This window comes from Melanostigma gelatinosum, assembly GCF_949748355.1.
Source record: "Melanostigma gelatinosum genome assembly, chromosome: 11".
NCBI lineage: Eukaryota > Metazoa > Chordata > Actinopteri > Perciformes > Zoarcidae > Melanostigma > Melanostigma gelatinosum.
Window position 1 is genome coordinate 9,302,263 of NC_136644.1, and position 22,145 is coordinate 9,324,407.

Below are 22,145 nucleotides of genomic sequence, written 5' to 3' on the forward strand. Positions count from 1 at the left end.
CTGTCTGTGTGAAGGCTGGGTGCACAGCGCCTCCCTCGGTCTCACATGAGTACTGCAGCACCAAATTACATGGCGGGAGTCACAAACGAACAGCTCTCACACTCGAATCACTTCATCCCATTGTGGGGATTTATCTTTTAAATACCTCCCGTGTCAACAGTTTTGTTTTAACTACATTTGTGACTGTGTTTTTATATGAATTCACATATGCATGATACCATGTTCCTGTTTTGTGTGTGTGTGTTATTTATTCTTATCATTATTCCACGGATACTACTGCTAGTAGCACTAACACTACTCATAGTAGAAGTATATTACTAAATACGTGTGATAGTAATACATTCAGCACGTTAACTTTCTTTATAAAATAATGGATTGTGAGAGTGACACCTAGTGGTCAACTGGTAGATAACAGTTGAAAAAGTGGTTAAACTTTACCCATTGCGAGAATGCTGCAGACCAATCCGCTTTTGTTTTAAACAGTGGTGTATAGTAACGAAGTAGAAATACTTCGTTACTCTACTTAAGTCGTTTTTTTGGATATCTGTACTTTACTTTACTATTTATATTTCTGTTGACTTTTACTTTTACTTCACTACATTTTGCAAAGAAAACTGATACTTTTACTCCGATACATTTCCCCTGAAACCTTCGTTACTCGCTACAAAATCAAATCTATCTTTAGAAACAAAATGAATCATGAGACCAACGTCGGGGACTGTGGTGGAACACAGACTGCAAGCAAGCAGGTTTGGTGAATCAGTGGCCCAAGCTTGCAAGTTAAATCATTGGTTAATCACGTTAATGCGCAATTGCAAACAAGTGCTCTCAAAGCCGCGGTGTTTTGATTCCCAGTGATGCCAGGATGCTACATGCTATAAGCTAGCGAGCAACAACATGAGTAGAATTCCACACAGGACGGGTGGGATGAGGAGAGGTGGATGGGTCAAGCAAACACTGGTGTTTCCTCCAGGAGGCCGCAGTTTGTGCCGTGTGTGAAACGAGAAGCCAATGTTGATTTATTTGTGACGTGACTTCCGTACTTAAGCAACGCCACTTCCGTAGATATTTTAACGCAAACCACGATCTTTTCCTAAACCTAACTAAGTAGTTTCATCGCCTAAACCTTAGTTGTTTCCTGTGAAGATGGAAGTTTATTTTGAAAAGACAGTATGCGTGTAACAAGCGAAAACAGACTCATGTTGCTGGACTTTTGCAGGAAAAACGCACGAAAAATGAGGAGTAACTTTTCGTAAGATATCAATAAAACGGGGATGAATTTATATCATTGTATAAAGAGAGTGACATGAGAAGATCAATCTCATGTCTGTAAGTTAAATCAGCTATAATCACTCTTTTAAAGTGATTAGTGACTCGTCTAAAACATTTTAAAAAGGAATAACTTCAATAGAATCATTCTATACACTGTAGCTTCTTTACATTCTAATTGAATGTGAAGAAGTTACATTCTAATACAATGTAACTTCTTTACATTCTAATACAATGTAACTTCTTCACATTCCATTAGAATGTAAAGAATACATTCTAATACAATGTAACTTCTTTACATTCTAATATAATTGTATTTTGAAGGTGAACAGGACATTTTTCAGTTTCAAGTAATGACTGGGTTGTTACTTTCGGTGTTGCTTTAGTATTGATCATGTTTTGATATTTAAGTCACGTTGTTCCTCTGATCAGATGGAGTTATGATGGTAGCAGTCGCCCAATTGCAGATTCAGCTTGAGCAAAACCTTTGCCTATTGTACAAATCAGGCCCATAGGAGTTTACAAGGCAGGTGTCCTTTCTCAAAACACTGACCTGATGCATCAAGTGGATATTTTTTGCTGAACATAATATTATGCATTGGCCCTCTACATCCTCTAGTCGGAATGAGCAGACTTATAAACGCACTGTTACAACTCCTTCATAGTGTCATATTGCTTTTCGGAGAATTATGATGATAAGTTCATCGTAGATGCAAAAGTATACTTATGTACAATATATTATGTTGAACATTGTTGCTCCTGAATGGATCACAGCCAACCCAATTATTGTCAACACAGCTCCATGTCACTGGTCATGGTGGCCACAGCACTTAAAAGAATAAACTTCATAATTCTCAGAATTCTGTCCCTTTGCTTTTTTATGAACAGCATTTACTTGTACTTTTACTTTCAATACTTAAGTACATTTAATATCAGAAAATTACTTTTGATACTTAAGTACAATAAATATCAGATACGTTAAGACTTTTACTCAAGTAGTATTCTAATAGGTGACTTTTACTTTTACTGGAGTCATTTTCCAGTGAGGTATCTTTAGTTTTACTCAAGTATGGCTTTTGGGTACTTTATACACCACTGGTTTTAAATTAGGAGATCTTTTTTATATCATATTACATCTGGCATTGTATAATGTCCCGTTGGTTATGTGCATCAAACAGTTTACAATGGCAGGGCTGCATGAGTACTTTTGACAATATTTTATTTTTCTCATTATATATGCAGGAGTATCAGAATCAGAAAAGCCCATTTTAAAGCTTAACAGGGACCATGTGAAAGGGCAAACTTTTATTTTGACGTCAGCGTCTTTATTTCCGGTGTTGACCTCTCTGGCGAACTTGCTAGTACGATTCGCACAGTGACAGTCTACGATTTCCACCGCTTGGAGTGCTGTCACATATCACAACCTTGAGTTGCACTTTGGTTACTCTAACCGACACTACAGAAGCATGTTTTCAGCTCCGGGCCACCCAGTATGTAGCTCTCAGCTACTTAGTTAGCTCCGTGTAGCCGCTAATGAAAGCAACCGGCAGCTTACAGCCCAACCACGGAATGCCCCGGAGAAAGAAGAACGGACAGAGTCCGGCCAGAGCTCCCGGTGGGTCGCCAGAGCGGGGAAGCCTTGGCCACAGCAGGGGTTACCCTCTACCGGCGGGATTTGACGGTGCCATGGCGAACAACTTTCCATTCAGCACCTCGCTCCCCAGCTCCGTCAAGGAGAAAATCGTCAAAAGCATGCAGGAGATGTTCTCTCACCTGGACCCCGAAGTGATATACATCGTGCTGTCTGAGTGTGATTTTAAAGGTGACGTTAGCACTAAACACAGAATACACTTGTTCAACCTGTTGTGTGTGTGACTCGTGGGAATGCTATTTAGTGTAGCTTGCTAGCTGGGTATTTCTGGGCAGCATTTTGCTACAGGATATCACTGTATCATGGAGGTCCCTTGTGTATTATTGACAGTATCAGGGGTCTTGGTTCACTAACCCACGCACCCGTCCACCTGTGTGTGTGCGCGTGTGTGTGTATACATATATATAAAGATAGATGGATGATATAATGTTATGTGTAAAGTCTACCTACTTAGCACCAGTAAGTGTCACAGTGACAGGGATTAACCAGAGTGGGCGTGTCCTTACCACCAACTGTGTTTTTGTTATTCTTGTCACTGTAATGGAATGTATGACATTGTGTTCAATTTGCATTCATTGTTGGTTTGCGGTGCTGATAGCATTGCTGTGGTAAAGCTGGTGCGGCTTACTATTATCACTAATAAAAAGCTTTGTTTTTTCTCTCCTTCCACTTTAATGTATTGAAACATTGAATCACGACTTGAAAATTGACCCACTCTTTTCCTTTTATTCTTGGTGGTTCTCGTGGTTTCTTTTTGTGTTCTAGTTGACAATGCGATGGACTCCCTCTTGGAACTGGCTGAGGTCGCAGCCCCCGCAACTTCCCATGTCTCCGGCTTCGAGCGCACTGCCGCGGCCCTGCTCAACCCGTGCCACTCCTCTGGGCCTGGACCAGACTCCTCCAGACCATCCCAGCTGCCCCCCTCTCCTCCTCTACCCACCAGCCTCCTGACAGAAGAGTTGGACCTGCTCGTTGACCAGGAGCTACAGGCACTAACTGCACGGCGAGGCGTCGAGGAAGAGCGCCGCAGCAGCCAGTATTTATCCGTTGGTGCGTCCCTCTCCTCTCTCCGTCCACCGCCGTTCCAGCAGCAGGTCCTCCCTGAGCTCCTTCAGGCCAGCCTACAAACTGGACCTAGAGGGCCCTCTGGAGGCCTGGCTGAGCATTTCTCCGGAACTTCCTCTCCGCTTGACCGGAGCGCTTGGGAAGACGAAAGCGCTGAGCAGCAGCAGTCAACGGTGGATTTCACACATCTGATGACCGAGACGTCTGAAGGCAAGCCGAAGCCTGCTCTGGACCTGGCGACCTCGGGGCGTCCCTCGGCCTTCCAGGTGTATAAAAAGCTGCAAGACCCGTCACATGCTCTCTCAGACGAGGCTGGGGTTGTGCCCTCTGAAGCGATGGTCGGCGGAGCAAGATCCAAGGCGGACACGTTGAATCAGGAGTCGCTTGGCTACATGTCTTTGCCCTGGAACATGCAGGCACCGGTGTTTTCTCCCCGCAGCCACGGACTCCAGGGGCCGGTCTTCATTACCCCCGTGGCTCAGTCGCCGTCCATCTGGTCCAGCCAACCCAGGCGTGCCTCTCCCTGGCCGACTCTGGGCCCTGTCAGCCGAGCACCTCTCAGACCTGCTGCTACCATTCCAAAGTCCTGGGCCCTGTCCGCCGCCCCACATCCTCCCGCCCAGCACAGCAGGCTTCGTTTGGAAGGGAAAGTCCTCGTGCTGCTACGCGGTGCTCCAGGATCTGGCAAGTCGACCTTGGCAAGGTAAGAATGTTGAGACACTTGCCAATGGAATAAGAAACAACCATTAATTGACATTTATTGATAAACTAAAGTTTTGTTTTTAACAAGAAAATAAATCACACACACCTTTTTATATATATATATATATATATATATATATATATATATATATATATATATATATATATATATATATATATATATATATATACATATATATATATAAAAAAGGTTCCCTCTTGTTTAGTTAGCTTTTTGGAGTGATTATGAAATGTGTGTGTCTGATGGGTGTCTGTCTGTCTGCAGAGCCTTCTTAGAGCAAAACCCAGGTGGAGTTAGACTGAGCACGGATGATTACTTCACTCGCCACGGAGTTTATCAGTATGACCCCGCTGCTCTAGGGGAGGCCCATGAGTGGAACCACAAACAAGGTAAGCAATACACACACAGTTCCGATAATAAATGATGCAGCAAGTCAAAAGTCGTTTGCGACCTTTTTAAAGATTTTTCATCAGTGTAATTGATTGCCATTGTTTCCCTTTCAAGCGTTTTGTTTCTCTCGTGCCAACTTTATTCCATAGCCAAGGAGGCGTTTGCCAGGGCTGCTAACCCCATCATCATTGACAATACCAACATGCAGGGCTGGGAGATGAAACCATACGTGGCCCAGGTCAGTCCGCTTGCGCCGTATACATGAAGCATGGAAACTTGGATGTCATGTGCCGAACGGATTCGGCTGGAGCACCGCTTTCTCTGGAGAGGAGCTCATAAATGACATGTAATACATGACACCGTAAACGGGTTAGGCCACGTCTAGACCCACTGCAGCTGGAGATGCCAGTTGAATTACACTCATGCGTTGTACCTCTTTATGTATTAACAATGGCATAATATATTAGGGATATATTTGTGGACATTGTACATATGACGATGTTATAAACTGTTCTAGGCACTGACACATGGATACAAGGTGCTGTTCCGAGAGCCGGACACTTGGTGGAAGAACAAGCCCAGAGAACTGGAGAAGTGAGAGAGAAATCATAGTAGCATCTTTTTTTAACGTAGAATGTCAACTCAATTATTTTTTTTTGCACATAAAGAGCTGTTGGAGACTATTTAATAGTGTTTGTCTCCATATGCCTACTCAAGACGTACCACACACAGTGTGCCGGTGGAAAGAATCCGACGCATGCTCGATAACTGCGAGCGCTTCGTCACGGTCCAGTCCATCATGGGTTCACGGATGCCTGAGATGAAACCGCGCCTCCTTCTGGAGAACAACCGCTCGCAGTGAGTTTCACCTATGAATGTCTTTTTCAGCCTTCGATTGTATGTAGCTCCACGCTCTCGTTTCACTTTTGGTTGCAAGAAAACAAGATGGCGACGGACGAAATGGCGAACTCGAGGTTTCAAAAACGTCAGTCCACAAACCAATGGGTGTCGTCACGATGACTACGCCCCTCTACTTATGTGCAGTCTATGTTTAGGGCATCTGCTTCACATCACATTGCGTGAGCATAAAGAAGACCCAGTCGTGAATCATATTACCTTGAGAAGCATGTAATCAATTAATAACTAGTAAGATGTAAAGATTCTCAAAGTCAAGTAATTCAAACAGTAGATTTTAGATTTTTCCTGGCATCACTTTCTGTATGAGTATGACATTTAAAGACTTTGTCAATGTGGAATATTGTAAAAACACCACAACATGAACTGAACTCTGTGAGGTTAGGAACTAATGTAAAATACATTTTTGATGGACAGTCAACTTGGCATGCACAAGATTTAGATCATTATTGAGAACTTATTAAGTTATTAATGCCAACAGTATCATTATGTGCTTTTTACTGCAAGAATTTACCTGTACGTTTTTCAAAGTTCTAGAAAAAACTGTCGTAGAATATACTCTGTTACATTTCTTTCTACTGCAGATGGCTCTCTATCACTCTGCTGGCTAAAGTGAAAAATATTTTTTATAATTGATAGTTATTTTTTGTTTTTTTAAATAAATGCACAGAAGCTTAAATATGACCTGCATGGTTAAAAAAACTAAAAACATTTTGGGTTAAAATAAATGAAAACAGTAAATAAATATCATGCTCATCTAATACACATGAATCATGAATCATCATTGGTCTGTTGTGCTCCCATCAGTAGTTATTTTACCATACATATCTCTTGTTTTCTACAGGCTGGTGACTTCTAAAACACCTTGCCCTGACCTTGTCGGGCCGCCCGGATTGGCTGAGGGATGTAAGAAATCACACCCTCAGCTGTGTTCCTCTCTCCCTGACGTGTCATCTATTGGTCGTTGTCGTGAAATGGGAATGCTGGAAGAAGGCACCCACAAATCCACGGAGTCCCTCAATTTCCAACCCACCGGAACTCTTACGGAAAACCCTGCAAAGTCCGACGGGGTCGACGACATGGATTTGGGCGAATTAGATTCTGAGTTAGACGCCCAGTTAGAGCTGAACCGTCCAATAGGAGATCAGAGAATCCCAGACTGTATTGTGGAATCGGTGATGAGCGAAGATCCTCGCAGGGATGACATGCCCGTTGCTTTCTCTGAATCCATTGCGCAAAGAGTGCGGAGAGAAAGACCGAGCAGGAGGTCTGGTTTCGACCGGTCAGAGCCCGCAGATCTGGTGAAAGACACCAACCAATCAGACGGCGAGGCGAAGGAGGCAAAAGGGAGTGAGACGGCAAGGGATGGGGGAGAGAAGGGAAGGCCTCAGATGTTGGATTTTGCAGGAGATTGGCCTTGCGGAGGGTCCCTCGAGCAGCGACGGGGGAGGAAAAGAGAAGGGCATAAAGACGGAAATGGCAAGGAAGATGAAGCTGTGCGTCCTGATGCTGACAAAAATATAGCGAAGGTGCAGCCGGGACCCGATGTGACGGAGTTTCAGAAGCTTCTTGATCTCATTCAGACGGGAGCAGCCGACATTCGGACGGGCTCTTCCCGTTCGTCCTCGCTTTCCCAGCAGAGCTCTGGGGAGAAATTGGAGGAGGCGGCAGTTAACAGCACCAGAGGTGAGTTACCCGACTGTGTGTTGGACTGGAAGGCGGCTGACTCTTGTAAGGTCAGAGAATCGAGACTTGACGGTTGGGAGGGAATTGCAAGGGAAAGGGAAGCCAGACGCACCACAGGGGGAAAGGAGAATGTGTTGGAGATCATCAGCAAATCTGTGGATTTGAAATCAACCGACCCAACGAATCCAAACCCGCCTCTCGATGGTGATTTACTAGTCATCTCCGAGACTGTGGAGGCAGATGTGTGCCATGATGGAGTGGTAAGCCACAATGTCGAAGGTGATGTTGGCGCAGGGCCGGCCGCTGGTCATACTGATACGGACAGGACAGAGGATGGCAGAGAGACTAAAGCTGATGGGAGTCATATTAGCGAGGCGAGTGAGAGTCCTGCGTGGGAGGGCTCTGTGGAGGCCGAAAGCAGTGCTTTCAGTGGAGGCAGTCAGGAGAGAAAGCAGCGCCAGGGTCGTAGATCAGGGAAACAGTGCAAACTGGCACTCACCTTCACTCAAAATTGCCCCGCTCCCTCACAGAGTACTCTCGAAACACCCAATAGCTCAGCCCAAAGCGGGAACAGCATTCAGAATAGCACCAACACCGATGTGGAACCTGACTGTAGCCTTAAACCCAACTTTGACCTGTCCAAATCTGACGCACGCCCGCAGCCTCCGTCACAGCTTCCCCTGGCAATCCCAGGCAGCCCCACCCAGACGGATCCTCAAGACTTTGCCCTTCTCTGGCGTCTCAATCGGCGAGACAACGCCGGGGACGCAGTCGCCGCAGCGTGCGGCGTCACAGTGCTGTCCGGCAACTCCTCTCGCTTTGTGCCGGAGCTGTCGTCTGCCGTCTCCGCGGCGGTCGCAGTGCACCCGTCCACCCAAAGAGAGGTGCCCTACCACGTGGCACACGAGAAAGGCACGCAGGTGGAGGAGAAGGAGCTCGGAGCGACTCAAGACCGCCTGGAGAGCCTGCGTATTCTCAGCCGCCACTTCAAACTGGTTAGTTTTGACACGCTGGAAGATCTGCACGACAAATGCCACCAGGACCTCGAGTGGACGACCAACCTGCTGCTGGACTCCGGAGAGAGGTTCTTCAAAGAGGATGATGGGAAGGAGGAGGATAGTGCTCGGGGTGGAGATGAGCAGAACGCATCCGGTCTGTGTGGAGCTTCAGGAAAACCTGAAGGGACCAGGTTACGTCCTAATGTGCTAGTTGAGCATTTCCCTGAAGGTTGGCCACAGGGAGAGCCAGCTGGGTTTGAGGAGGAGTCTGCAGTTAGTGAGTCATATGAGAGCGCCGATAATACCGATGCAGCTGTTCCAGTTAGAAACATAGATCGTCCTGATACAGAAACATCTCAAGGGGATCCAAGTGTGCCTCATGCAGCAAGCAAAGGAGAGAAAGGTGGCGAGCGCAAAGCGACATCAGAGGCTCACCCAGAATGCGTTGCTTGGGGTGGAAGCTTAGATGATGGAGTGATAGTTGAAGAGTCCAGAGTTGAGATGGAGGAGGAGATCGCCAGCATGGACGAGGTCCACCAGCTGCTGCTGTACAAGATGGAGAGAGAGGCGGAGGAGAGGACCGGAAGGAGGCACACGGAGGAGAGAGGGAGCAGACACCTGGACATCCAGAGCGTGGAGCTGAAACTACCCACTGAAGTGGCACTGCAGCTAATTGAACTGTTCGGTCCCGTCGGAGCAGACCCAGGTAACCAACACACAGGAACTGAAGAATATTTAATACGCATTTAATACTCGGACGACGACGCAGGCCTCAAACCTTCAGTACCAAAAATAATGGAAGTAGTTTTGTGAACACTGAAAATAACCTCTTCCATCCACAATATTCAGGTGCATGCTCCACTGAAGAATATGCAGTGCAGATGGACCTGAACCTGGCCAAACTGCTCCACCAGAAGTGGAAGGAAACCATTCAGGTGAGCTCTTCAAAGGGACTAGAATCAATATGTCTGTGATACTTCCATGCAATTATAAATCTACCCCTGATACTACCATGAGTCACTGTGAGTGGGTGTCCGATTGTTCATTTGCCGGGAATGCTGTTTTACAGGAAAAGCAGAGACAAGCAACTCTTTCCTTGCACTTGGTTGGTGAAAGTAAGTCCTCACACACACACACACACACACACACACACACTTAGACACAAACTTAAAGGTGCAGTGTGTAAGATTTGGTGGCATCTAGCGGCAAGGTTCCAAATAGCATCCAACTGAAACTTCTCCTGCTGCCGAGCGTGTTGGATGCTACACAAAGTTCCTTTAAAATCCATGGAGTATCATTTAATGGTAATGGCAGAATACCTTTTGCTCAGCATATGATCAATACGGCGTTGCATTCACTCACATATACACACTCAGAAACTTCCATGTAAAATGTTTGTTTTCTCAGTTCCGTTGTTTAACCCTGAATGTGCTTCATCCATGTGCTTGTTGGGTTGTTGCACTCTGAATTCAAAAGCCTAGCCAGTAATGGAGGCTGTAATTAAGTTGCAGAAAGATCATATTCACATTACATCTGTGTGTACAGTGTTACCTCGTATTGTCCCAGTCAATTTAAAGAACACTATTTTTTCAGACATAACATTTAGTTTCACAACCCTTTTTGAATGTGTAGGTTCAGCACACTGGGGTGTGTCGCAGGTGGCCCGACCTGGATCACGAGACCGGACACAGCCCACACGAGCCTGGATTAGCGCGGAGGCTCACGCGTCACTGGTCAACCAACTTGAGGCCCGCGGTCAGATGCCGTTCATGGACCACTGGAACGCGCCACACCCCCACGTGTCTCTCAGAAATATCATCAAAGAGGAGCAGGCTTTGCAGGAGAACGTGGAAAAAGTAACACGTACACGGGTATCCATACATATCCTCGTTTGTTCCTCTCTGCGCACCACACATCCTGACCCCCCCTCTAACCCTCCTGTCTCTCAGACCAGACAAAGTCGTGCAGACCTGGACCGGCGCGATGGAGCCACCCTGTTGAATGAGAACCAACTGTTCTCCCTCTTCCCCACCATTGACAGACATTTCCTCCAGGACATCTTCAGAGACCACAAGTGAGAAAACTGAAAACCTCATTTGATTTGGTTGACAGAGACACCATCTTAAAATTGATAATCCAAACATGCTTTCTTTTAATTTCCTATAGCAAGCAAAAACCGATGTATCTGATGTGTTGAAGCACCGCTCCATACTCCTGACAGACTTGTGTTTACCTTTGCGTAGCTACAGCCTCACCCAGACGGAGCTGTTTCTCCGCTCTCTACTGGAGGAGGAGCCCGTCAAGACAGTGGTCGCCCCAGAGGCTCCGCGCTCCGACCACCTCAGAGCAGCCAGCAAGGAGAGGGAGAAGGTATGTACTAACAGTGGAGCAGAAATCTGTTTCACATCTTTATAACGTATACTATGTTGTCTGGTGTGTGAACCTCTGTATTTTTATTTGTTTTCCTCACCATATCTTTGTTAGCATTTATTTGTCATCTTTAGTTGTTGAGTATGGAGTCATTGATTCATTATTACCATACAGGCAGTTTCCGTGGGGTCGATCACACTGAGACGCATCGCTGCAGCTTCAAAAAGGCCTCGGCAAAGCAGGTTTAGGGATGTGGAGCGGGGCAGCGTGTACAACCGATCATGTGTGAATAACAGAAATTGGATAATGCGCTCACTCAACCGCATCCTAAATGAAATTGTCGCAAAATGAGAATTGAGTTCCCCCTTTCCTCTCACAACCCAACAGCTAGATAGCCCGACCGCATCGAAACAAGAAGGGAGTGGTAAAGTAGTAAAGCCCGCCTCTTGCTTGATTTGATTGGCTTCCTGGGCCAAATGTGACATCTACGAGTAGTGTGACTCCGCGCCTGGTGCTGAAAAGTTAGAAATATTTTAACTTCTATGCACGTCTTAAAAAAAGAGGCGCGCCAGCCAGCTGAGCCGTACCGTAGGAAGACAATAGTTTTGCGTGCAACACGTTTTTAGCAATGTGAGCGACGTCTAAAGCAATAATTCATCTACACTACATCACAAATGTTAAATATTAAATAGTAAATGCATTTTTTTTAAAGCATGAATCTATTATATGCTGTACTCCCTTATTTCACCTTTCAGTGTTTCTGTCATATATATTTTAGACACTGCAGTCTCACTCAGTTTTAGATAACTAGGATGAAACTGTGAACAACAGGGACAGATTTTGGCATTTTTTCAATTGCACACAGTAACAAGAAGTCCTGTGGCTTCAATAGACAGTATCACAATATTTAAGTTACTGATGACGTTTTCCACCCTTATTTCCCTGTCCATTTCACTCTCTCCCCTTTTTTGAATTTGTCAGAGGCAGAAGCCCCCGGAGGCAGCCGTACCCAACTATCAGGACACAGAGGACCCAGAGTATGAGGACTTCAGGGCCGAGGCCACACAACAGAAGGGCCGACGGCTCGAGTGTTTCTCAAAGGCTGCCGAGGCCTACAAGCAAGGACGCAAAGAAGTGGCCTCATTTTACGCACAGCAGGTGAGAGTCTTTATGTATTAATTTCACCTGTGAACCCCTGTTTTTCAGATTTTATTATGTTATTCTAATAACTTTGTGGGCAGGGGGGAAATACTGTTTTAGCTCTAAACTTTTATCACCAATCTTTCCTCGTATTTGTTTTATTTTGAAGGTTCAGCTCTTCTTTTAATAGTAAATGAGTCTACGCTCGCAGTAAAGGAATTTGCATCACCTGTTTTGTAGGGACACCTTCATGGCCAGCGGATGCGTGAGGCCAATCACCGTGCAGCAGTCCAGATCTTTGAGCAGGTCAACTCATCGCTGCTGCCCAACAACATCCTGGACCTCCATGGGCTGCATGTGGATGAGGCCCTGGAGCATCTGGCCCAGGTCTTACAGGACAAAACCACAGGTAAGGAATAGTACGCCGTACTGTATACACTCCCTTACTATCAGCTGTGTTGCTAAACACCAAATCAGGATAGTTAGTCTGAGCTCAAGTAACAAAGACAGCCCACCCTTGTGTTTGGACACCACATTTCCTCCTTGTTTGATGAGCCGGATGATTGAGGTGTGAAAGAAACAGAAATTACCATAAATAATTAGCATTTCGGCCGTCGTCATCTTGGTTTTCGTCTGTCGCCGAAAGTCATTTTCTCATAGACTTCTATACAACCAGACTTATTTTTGCAACCAGAGGACTAGCATTGACTTCACTTTTCAGAACCGGATGTTGCGGCCTAGTATACACGCTTAATTATAATGTGGGCTGAGCTGTGTAAAAAAATGACAATCACCCATACAGAGTATTGAAAAAATCCTGTTGGATTATGGGTAAGGGTCCTACTGTGAGTCTTGTTTAAACAGGTTGGGTCAAGAATTGATTTAGAAATGATTGCAGGTAATGGGCCGGTTCTGTTACATGGATCAGAACATCTAACACGTTCACTGAACTGTATTCTGTGTTGGTGTTTTGTTCGTCTCTGGCCCGTTGCTGTGTAGATTGTGAGCAGGGTCTGTGTCGACCTCAGCTCTCTGTCATCACAGGAAGAGGGAACCACAGCCAGGGGGGCGTGGCCCGCATCCGCCCCGCCGTTATAAACTACCTCACCAACAAACACTACAGGTATACACACACACACAAACACACACACGCTCATGCACAACATGCCATTGTCACCCACCTTTTCTCCTATCTCTTCATCTCTCAGGTTCACTGAGCCAAAGCCAGGTCTTGTGTTGGTCTCTTTGAAGTGAGAAGAACCTGGTTACTGGATTCAAGCTAAAGCTGCTATGGCGGACCACACACACACACACACACACACTCTCAGTCTCTACTTCCACAATGCCACATACTACAGTATATACAGTATGGTACACACTCATCCTGTCTCTTTTCTTTCCCCATCAGTCATATAATATAATCTTTTAAATTGAAGTGCATTTGAGTTAAAATCATGTTCTTAATTTAGATCCTAATAAGAATCGTTGTTCTGTTGTGTTCATGAAAGATAACTCCGTAGGCACGGAACACAAATATGGTATTTTTATGCAGCTGTGAAGCTAGAATTTATGTACATTTAAAAAAAGGTTTTATAGCACGTCATATTGTTTTTAATCTACATTCGTTTTAAAGAGTATGATAAACACCTGTGTTTTGAAGGCTTCGCATTGAAACAAGACGTTATTTAATCTTATTACATTCACCGACGTGGAGTCATGTTTGAGACATAATGTGAGGATTTTAGAAAACTTTGATTGATTGCATGCTGTCTGCTTGGAGGCTTTTTTTAATCTAGGGATTTAAAAGATGTGGCATCTGTTTTTGAAACGTATTTTATGCATTTTACTTGATGCTCATACTTCATTTAATGGGACTTATTTCTAAAACAAATGCTGAGCAGGAGGAGAGGTGTTCTTCTTGTGTAGGGTTACAGTGCGTCTCGCTCAGCAGGAGATGAGCCTGAAACTCTTCAGATGATCAGAAGGCCAATAAATAGGTTGAACACGGGGCTCTCGTGAGTTCTGCAGCGATCGGTTTCTTTTCTTAGCAGCCGCCTCAGCAACATACTGCAACTGTTCATTTACTTAATACAAAATATATTGATATTCAAACTCAGGTAAAAGATTCCACATTGTTAGGTTTCCTCTTTCGAGGCCTGTCGGATGTTTCCAGACTGTTCCTGGGGGCTTTTTTTAACCCACTGTGCCAAATCCTGTATTCCTCAGGTTCCTACACTATTTGTGTAGGTTTAAAACAGCCTCTGTGTGATATTTTTCATAAAGGTGCAACGACAATGTTGACAAATTTTTACTTGGTGTACATAATGTTCTTGAAAACAAATTGTATTTTTTTTTTATTCATTTGTTCAAAGGTTTTACAGAGAATATTGTATTGTGGAATAAACTATTTGTTTACAGTTTAAAACTGTGTATGTGTGTGTTTACGTCAATAGATATGTCATAGTGGAAAACATAACCCTGTGTTACAGCTGTTTCAACAAAACCAACCATTACAAAACATGGAAAACCCGTTTTAGTAATTGTATATTAGTCTGTGTATCAAAAGACCTGCCAGTTTGTGAGTGATATCACGCACATGGTGCCTTTTTTGAAACGGTGATTTACAATGTTTTATACAAGTCAATACAAAGAGATTGTGTTCTACAAAGGATAACTATTGTTTCATAGCTTCCCCAACATTTATACAATAGTACAAAGCTAGATTTAAAAACAAAGCTCTCTCACTGGGACATAAATATTTAATCCTTTAAGCATATTTTTTTTTACTGGACTAATGCGGTGTGGGAACCCCTGGGAAAAACTGTAGATATAGAGATGATTAAATCCACGTGGCTGGGATGTAGGGGAGGCATGAATTAATGCACATTTTAAAACAAAAGGAATGTGTGTTGTGTTGATGGCGCAGCCTGACATTTACTCATTTATATGGTAGCATATCATCAGCTATTCACTTGTAAAATAAAATGCAATGGGAATGTTGCCAATGGCAGAAAAACGAGAGCGATACATGTAAAACAGTGCCCCGCAGAGTTGACATTGCATTTCAAACTTTTTTTGTAAAATTCTTTGCAGCAGCAAAACCAGATCTTTTTTTTATTTATTTTTTTACACATTCTTCTTCCTTGTCAAAACCTGGTGCCTACATTACCCACAGTGCAATTTGACCGCTGATCATTTGGAAGGATATAGGAGGTGTTAATCTAGTAGCGGCTAATGTTGCCTGCTAGTCCCAATCTGAGATGAGGAGCTGGTCACAGAGGTCTGGTGAACTCAGTTCTTTCCAACTCCACACCAACAGATTGTGTTTGATTTTCAAAGTTGTAGCCAACACTGACCCAAGTGATATCACTTTTTTTTAAGTGACATCACTTTAGTCAGTTTGTCAGATTTTGAGGGAGCAGCTCCCTCAACAAAACAGAAGTTGCTGCAGACTAGTTCTCAACAGCTGTGTTGCGTAAAACCATAGACTGTATATAAGAAGTCGGCGTAGTCATGGTGATGTCACCAATTAGTTTGTGGACTGATGCCATCTTGGATTACAGGCGTCGCCATGTTGTTTTTTCCACAGCCAATGAACAGAAGTTACCATATTTGGAATGCGGAGGAGTGGCGTAGAGATGCCGCATATGGCTCTGGTAGCAACAGCGACATGTCAATCACAGTAAGCCCGCCCTCAAGCATACTCTACTTTATGGACCATAATTTACTAAATGAACATCATTCTGTATTGAAGAAGACTTGAAACTAGAGATTGAGACCATAAACATGTTTACAATGTTTACTGAGGTCATAAATCAAGTGAGAAGTAGTCATTTCCCCATAGACTTCTATACAATCTGGTTTCTTTTTGAAACCGGAGGAGTCGCCCCCTGCTGGTCAGCAGAGAGAATGCAGGTTTTAAGACACTTCCGCATTGGCTTCACTCGGCAGAACCGAAGATTGCCGCCTGTGTAAAATCGGCAAACCCCCATTTTAACAAGTGGGTTAGAGATACAGAGCGTCGTATCTCGAGTGGGAGGTGGTCCACTTTTGAATACAGAGCTCTTTGTGTACCAACATTACCACTGTGATCATGGAAGTGATCTTTAAAAAATATATTTTATCTTAACCACCTGGGAGCTCTGCTGCTGTGTGAAATGCCTGATAAAATGTTACAAATCCACAACAGAAAAAAACCCACAGCTGCTGTGGGGGAGGCGAGGAGAAAACCAGTCCCACCTCTTCACTCTCAACTAGCGGATGTGTTTTACTTTTCTTCTCTGTCGTACTTTCTTACTTCCCTCCTCTGCTAACTACCAAACTCAGTGTCAGGCAGGTGCCAAAATATTTCATCTCTGTGTTTTAAGTAATACAGACTTTGGAAATGGCGTTTGAGGAAATCTAGTTCGGGAGATGATTATTAATAAAGAACCGTTTCTGGAGTTTAAAGACTTTTAGTTGTTTTGCATTTTCTTTTGGGCCTTGAAGGCGGCAGCCGGCATCCGCCCGTTGAAGATCGAGAAGACTTACAAGAAAGGTAATTATCTTGTTGTTTGTCTTGATGCAACACAGTGTTGCTGATGTTACTAGTCCATTCTATTCTACTCTATTCTATTTGGAAATGTTATTAAAACTCCATAATGATGGAAAAACCCTGAATTTATTTCAAAAATAAACCTTTTAAAATGAGTGAGATCTTCATTAGAACAAAAATATAATTGTGAATGAGTAAAGTCATATTTTATTGTATTAAAACTTAAAGAAATGCATGTTATATGAAGTAAGAAGAGTTAAAAGTCAATCAGTGGAATCGGTTGCACTGAGGGTTTTATGACTATTTATTTATTCATTCCTTATTATTTAACAGAAAGCTGAGTGACTTTTTCTCGAGAGAACATTTAGAAAGTTCAATTGTGGAAAAAACAACAACTGATTGACGTGTCCCTCCATCACGGAGGTCTTTCCATCTGTGTGTCATGGCAGGTGGTTTTGAGGTTATGACGTCTGCTTTTTAATACCGTTGTCAAACTGTTCATTTAATGTGACAGAGAAGTCATAAAAAAACATCAGGAGATTTTGTTCATCAAAATAAAACAAAAAAAAACATCAAAATGTGCAACTATTATCACTATATCATACAGTAACACACAGAGACATCCTCTTCCTTTCTCAGATGTTCGTTTATGGTGGACTGGTTATGAGGGAGACACATTTTTAATAATTAGGGGACAGACAGGTTGTGTATGTATGAGCTTGATAATACAGCAGTAATGGATATATTGTTAATGGACCTCTGTTTAAGTCTTAGGGATCAAGCTGTGAATTCTGGGGCACACTCAAAACCGTTACTTCCGTATTTAATCAGTACTTATTCAAACATCTAACGTTTTCCTTGTTGCAGTAAATATAAAACATGTCTGTCACACAAATAAAAAAATGATCTGCCAGTTGCAGTACTCTGGCGGTTGACTGTTCAACAGATATTTCTTATTTGTTATATCGACCGTATTAAGAGCCACGCTGCGCGGCTATCGACGTTAAGCTGCATGTTGTGTGAGGAGAGACTTCATGTTGGTGACATGTCCTCTCTTCCTCAGTAGATTTCCCTCCTCATCTCTGAGAGGTCCGATGTGTTTGGGCAGAATGACGGCCGGAGGACAGACGCCAGACCATGCTGCAGAGACCCGGAACCAGCTAGACGAGACGAGGGGGCCTGGAGACCGAAGACGTCACGTGAGGCGTGCGTGAAGCTCACCGTTGGACGTCCGCAAACTGTACATACCTAGTCCATATCAGAGACGTTTAAGGACTCTGCACAGAGAGACCTTGTAGGTCAGGTCACCGCTGGAATCTCCAGGAATGGAGTTACTACCTGCCGTGAAAACGACTACCTGAACACGGGAGCACAGCACACACAGAGTGATCGGTCGTTGTTGACTACCCGGTGAACCCTGTGCCTCTGAAGCTCCAGAGAGACGACCCCTGAGACCTCTTCAACGGGACCACAGCCACCTAGAGGCCAGAGACTGTCGGAGGCAGCCATGAACGACGTGGAGGAGATGTCGGTGAAGTGCGTCCTGGTTGGGGACAGTGCCGTGGGCAAGACGGCGCTGCTGGTCCGCTTCACCTCAGAGACCTTCCCGGAAACCTACAAGCCCACGGTGTTCGAGAACACGGGGGTGGAGGTGTACATGGACGGAGTTCAGATCAGCCTGGGGCTGTGGGACACGGCGGGCAACGACAACTTCCAACAAATCCGCCCGAGGTCCTACCAGCAGGCCGACGTCGTCCTCGTCTGCTACTCCGTGGCCAACCCCAACTCGCTGGCGAGCGTCCAGCGCAAGTGGATCGCAGAGGTCCGGGAGAACCTGCCCAAGGTGCCGGTGCTGGTCGTGGCCACGCAGACGGACCTGCGGGAGTCTGGGGCGCACCGGGGCAGCTGCATCTCGGCGGCGGAGGGGAGACGCCTGGCTCATGAGGTCCGAGCCAAAGGCTACCTGGAGTGCTCGTCCTTGGGGAACCGCGGCGTGCAACAGGTGTTTGAGTATGCAGTGCGGACGGCCTTGAACCAGGCCAGGAAACGGGCCAGGCGACGGATGTTCGGCATCAACCAGTGCAAGGTCTTTTGACCTTTGACCTTGACTTGGCGGGCACCTGAGATGACTTTTGACATAATGCGTCTTAGTGTACTGTTCACACTCAGCGGGGGCCCAAAGCTGTATTCCTCTTACATACGTGTGGTTCTTCTTCTCCAACTTAGAGACTCTCCGAAACTCACACCATATTTAAAAAGGTGTGATCCAGAAAGAGACGTAGAAAAGAACTTTGATTCTTCTGATCCGTCTGTGAAGTGAAGTGAACCCCCCCAGCACGTCTCATAGTTGGATTTCAAACGGGGCATCAGAGATGTTTCGCCGTTCAGAAATACTCCATTAAGAACCTTTGCTGTGAAGAATAAAGCACTTAAAGCTTTAATATTGAAGGTGCACGTCATTTCTTAAAATCCTTTAATCATTTAGCGGTTGGATCAGCAAATTCACTTTAGAATCGCAGCGTAAAATGAATAAGTGTACTTTTACCACCACAGATAAAATGACACAACTGGGTTTTGAAGTTGAATAAGCTTTTTACAGATTTGTCAAAACAGTTCATTCTTATGCTATGAGTATGAAATCAGTAAATAATGGTGAGTGCATGTTGTCAGTAATTATTTAAACTCTTCAGCATAAGCCGATTGGGTCCATATGTGGTGCATGGAGCTCTACATATAATATATTCTCTATTAATGCTCCAGAAAGGATAATATTTCATAAGACCAGACCAGGAAATAAACCGTCATCGGTAAAGCGCTTTATACGTTTCTCTAGATTATAAATGCATTTTATATATATGTCAAATCTATTTTGAAGATACATATTTGTATTCTTTGAAATGTTTACTCAGACATAAAATTTGACTAATGCACAATCGTATTGATATACACAAGATAATTGATACCTTTATTTTGTATTATTTTTATTTTAGTGGAGGATCCAAATTTCTTTTTAATTCTGTAATAAAGTAAAGGGACATGAAACATCAAATTATCTAAAATGTTGACATTTTCACATTTTATTTAAACCATATGCCACATGTTAGCGCCAACTATGGATTTTTTGTGGATTGTAATTTTTTTATTTAACTGTATACCTCCTTTTATAAAATATGAAAAAAAATACATGACCTGCTACCTATGTTTCTTGCAACCGTCCATGAATCAAACCTAAGGATGCAACACACTGAAACTGTTTTGTTTAATTTATAAAGAAGCGAATAAAAGACTGGTAAATCATCTACAAGTGTTTGAAATATTTACAGTCACTTTCCTCTTTGGTCTCCTTCTCTATCTGTTTGAGGGAGTTTACATTCGATTTGAATTAGAAGTGAGCCTGTATTGAAAAGTGTGCATTCATTATGAAAGCACCTTTTTCTTGACTTCCATTTTGTCTGACCCAAATAAACTCGAGAAGAATCACGGTGTAATTTAAAGACTGCGTATGTGAACATCCCGTCTGCTTTGTATGTGTAGTCTCATATTATCATGGCCACTTTAAATAAACATATTTCACAGAGTATCATACTATGTGTCTGATGTACGTACTTCTATTACATGTATATCACATTGACCTAATCAGACTAAAAAGCAAGTACGGTAATATCTGTCTGTGTTCTTCACATATCTCGAGAAGAGCTCATCTGATCTCCTTCACGCTTGGTGGGTGTTTTGCCGGGGACCTCATTGAGTGCTTTGTCGAATTTGGTACAATTTGGACTTGCGCTATATTGCCGTACTAACTTACAACTTTAGCGTTGGTTTTGTCAAAGCGTGCAACTAATACACGCCTGTTTGTAAATAACTTTTGCTTTGTGTATTACACCGATGTTTCTGACCTATAGGTTTGTTTTTCAGAGGTGGATTTAGTGATTTGTGGGCCTCAGGCAAACGCTGCCTTGTTCTACTTTTCTCTAAATGGGAACGTTGGTATTTGCATTGGTAGAAGCTGTCTAAAAATTCTTAAAGTAAAACTATTAACTAGTAGTGAAACTATTACAACCGCAGAGTAAAAGTCCTGCATTCATAAGTTAAATAGAGGCATTATCAACAGAATGTACTTTGAATTTACTTTACGTCTGTTGGACGTGGGAGCTTTCAATTCTTACATGATGCTGGATAGTTTCATGAATAATGAATCATTATTTGAATTGTAATATTTTGACAATCAAACCTAAATCTGCAACATAACCAATAACATTTCTCTGTCAGGTAAATGTAGTACTACAACGTTTTACATTAAGTAGAAGCTTTACGGCTGAGTTGCATATTTTCTAAGTGCTTTGGGGGTCTTTTGCTGTCAATTATAAATAACTGACAGCTATTTCAGGGTACAATGATTTAAAATAGTCATATAATTAAATGATATTCATATCGAAACATCATAATAAATCTATAGCTGCTTGGGGCCCTGTAAGTTGGGGCTCCGAAGTGGCCTGCCTTAACAAATGGTAAAGTCTGCCCCTTGTGTTTTTCCCCCCCGTGAACCAGAGAGTGTGTTACATAACTAGCCTGTGGCAGAAACACCACAGGCCGAGCATTCTGATCGGCCATGTTTTCACGAAGTGTAATATGAAAACATATACAGCATTGAATATTAAGCTGGCATTCGGCAAAAATGTTCATTAACAAATAATTGAATTGGTACATTTTTTACAATGTGATTTACTAATTGTGATTTTTTTTGTGTATCAGATTATCAAAGGGAATTTTCTTGAAGGATGAGAAGGTCAAACTATTTCAAACAGTGCTGTCACACATAGTATGTGTTCATGAACCCTTCACTGAGTGGCAAAACAGGAAACTAAAGGAAGAGTTACAGAATAAATGCAATCACCTCAGTGCAAAAGTTTAGCTGACTGAGAACAACACGAAGCGAATGTAACAACGCGAAGCTAACACACACACACAGACACACACACACACACATAGTGTTAGGGCTGTGTCAAAAGATTCACTGCAGCCGAATGGTAGTGAAAGCTCAAAACGACGACCAGGAACAGCAAACAACCAGGAAAAAGCCCCCACACGTTTCTCCCGCACTTTCTCTACATGTCTCCGTCTCATGTGGTGTTCATAGCCGCTGAGGATGAGAGGTGCTGAACAGGCTTTTCAAGGATATACTGAGAAACACTTAACCACATCCCAGCACACTTACACACATTATAAAGTAAAGCGCCTCAAGCCCGTTCACTCATTCCGTCTCTTATGCGCCTATGCACACACTTACACGTGTGTTTAAATACATAACCTTACATACCGATGAACTATTTAAGCATTGGAGGTGATAACCTATAATAATAAACTTACGTATTATAACATAACTTATTTTTACTACAATAAACC

The 22,145-nt window shown here is 43.5% G+C and overlaps 2 protein-coding genes across 3 annotated transcripts; both read left to right on the forward strand.

Moving 5' to 3' along the window:
* The first annotated feature begins 2,773 nt into the window (after positions 1 to 2,773).
* On the forward strand, positions 2,774 to 14,519 carry n4bp2 (NEDD4 binding protein 2). 2 transcript variants are annotated; one of them, XM_079277928.1, is made up of 16 exons: positions 2,774 to 3,091; positions 3,686 to 4,688; positions 4,974 to 5,098; positions 5,249 to 5,337; positions 5,617 to 5,693; positions 5,817 to 5,957; positions 6,859 to 9,404; positions 9,548 to 9,633; positions 9,768 to 9,813; positions 10,331 to 10,554; positions 10,648 to 10,772; positions 10,942 to 11,068; positions 12,050 to 12,226; positions 12,449 to 12,617; positions 13,208 to 13,331; positions 13,417 to 14,519. In XM_079277928.1, the coding sequence occupies exons 1-16, from the start codon at positions 2,803 to 2,805 to the stop codon at positions 13,460 to 13,462; spliced, it is 5,394 nt and encodes a 1,797-aa protein (XP_079134054.1). In that variant the 5' UTR covers positions 2,774 to 2,802; the 3' UTR covers positions 13,463 to 14,519. The 2 variants fall into 2 exon arrangements, with proteins under 2 accessions (XP_079134054.1, XP_079134053.1); XM_079277927.1 differs by having other exon boundaries at positions 10,331 to 10,772.
* Positions 14,520 to 17,926: 3,407 nt separating this feature from the next.
* rhoh (ras homolog family member H) lies at positions 17,927 to 18,852 on the forward strand. The gene has a single exon (XM_079278548.1). The coding sequence runs from the start codon at positions 18,250 to 18,252 to the stop codon at positions 18,835 to 18,837; it is 588 nt and encodes a 195-aa protein (XP_079134674.1). The 5' UTR covers positions 17,927 to 18,249; the 3' UTR covers positions 18,838 to 18,852.
* The last annotated feature ends 3,293 nt before the right edge of the window (positions 18,853 to 22,145 follow it).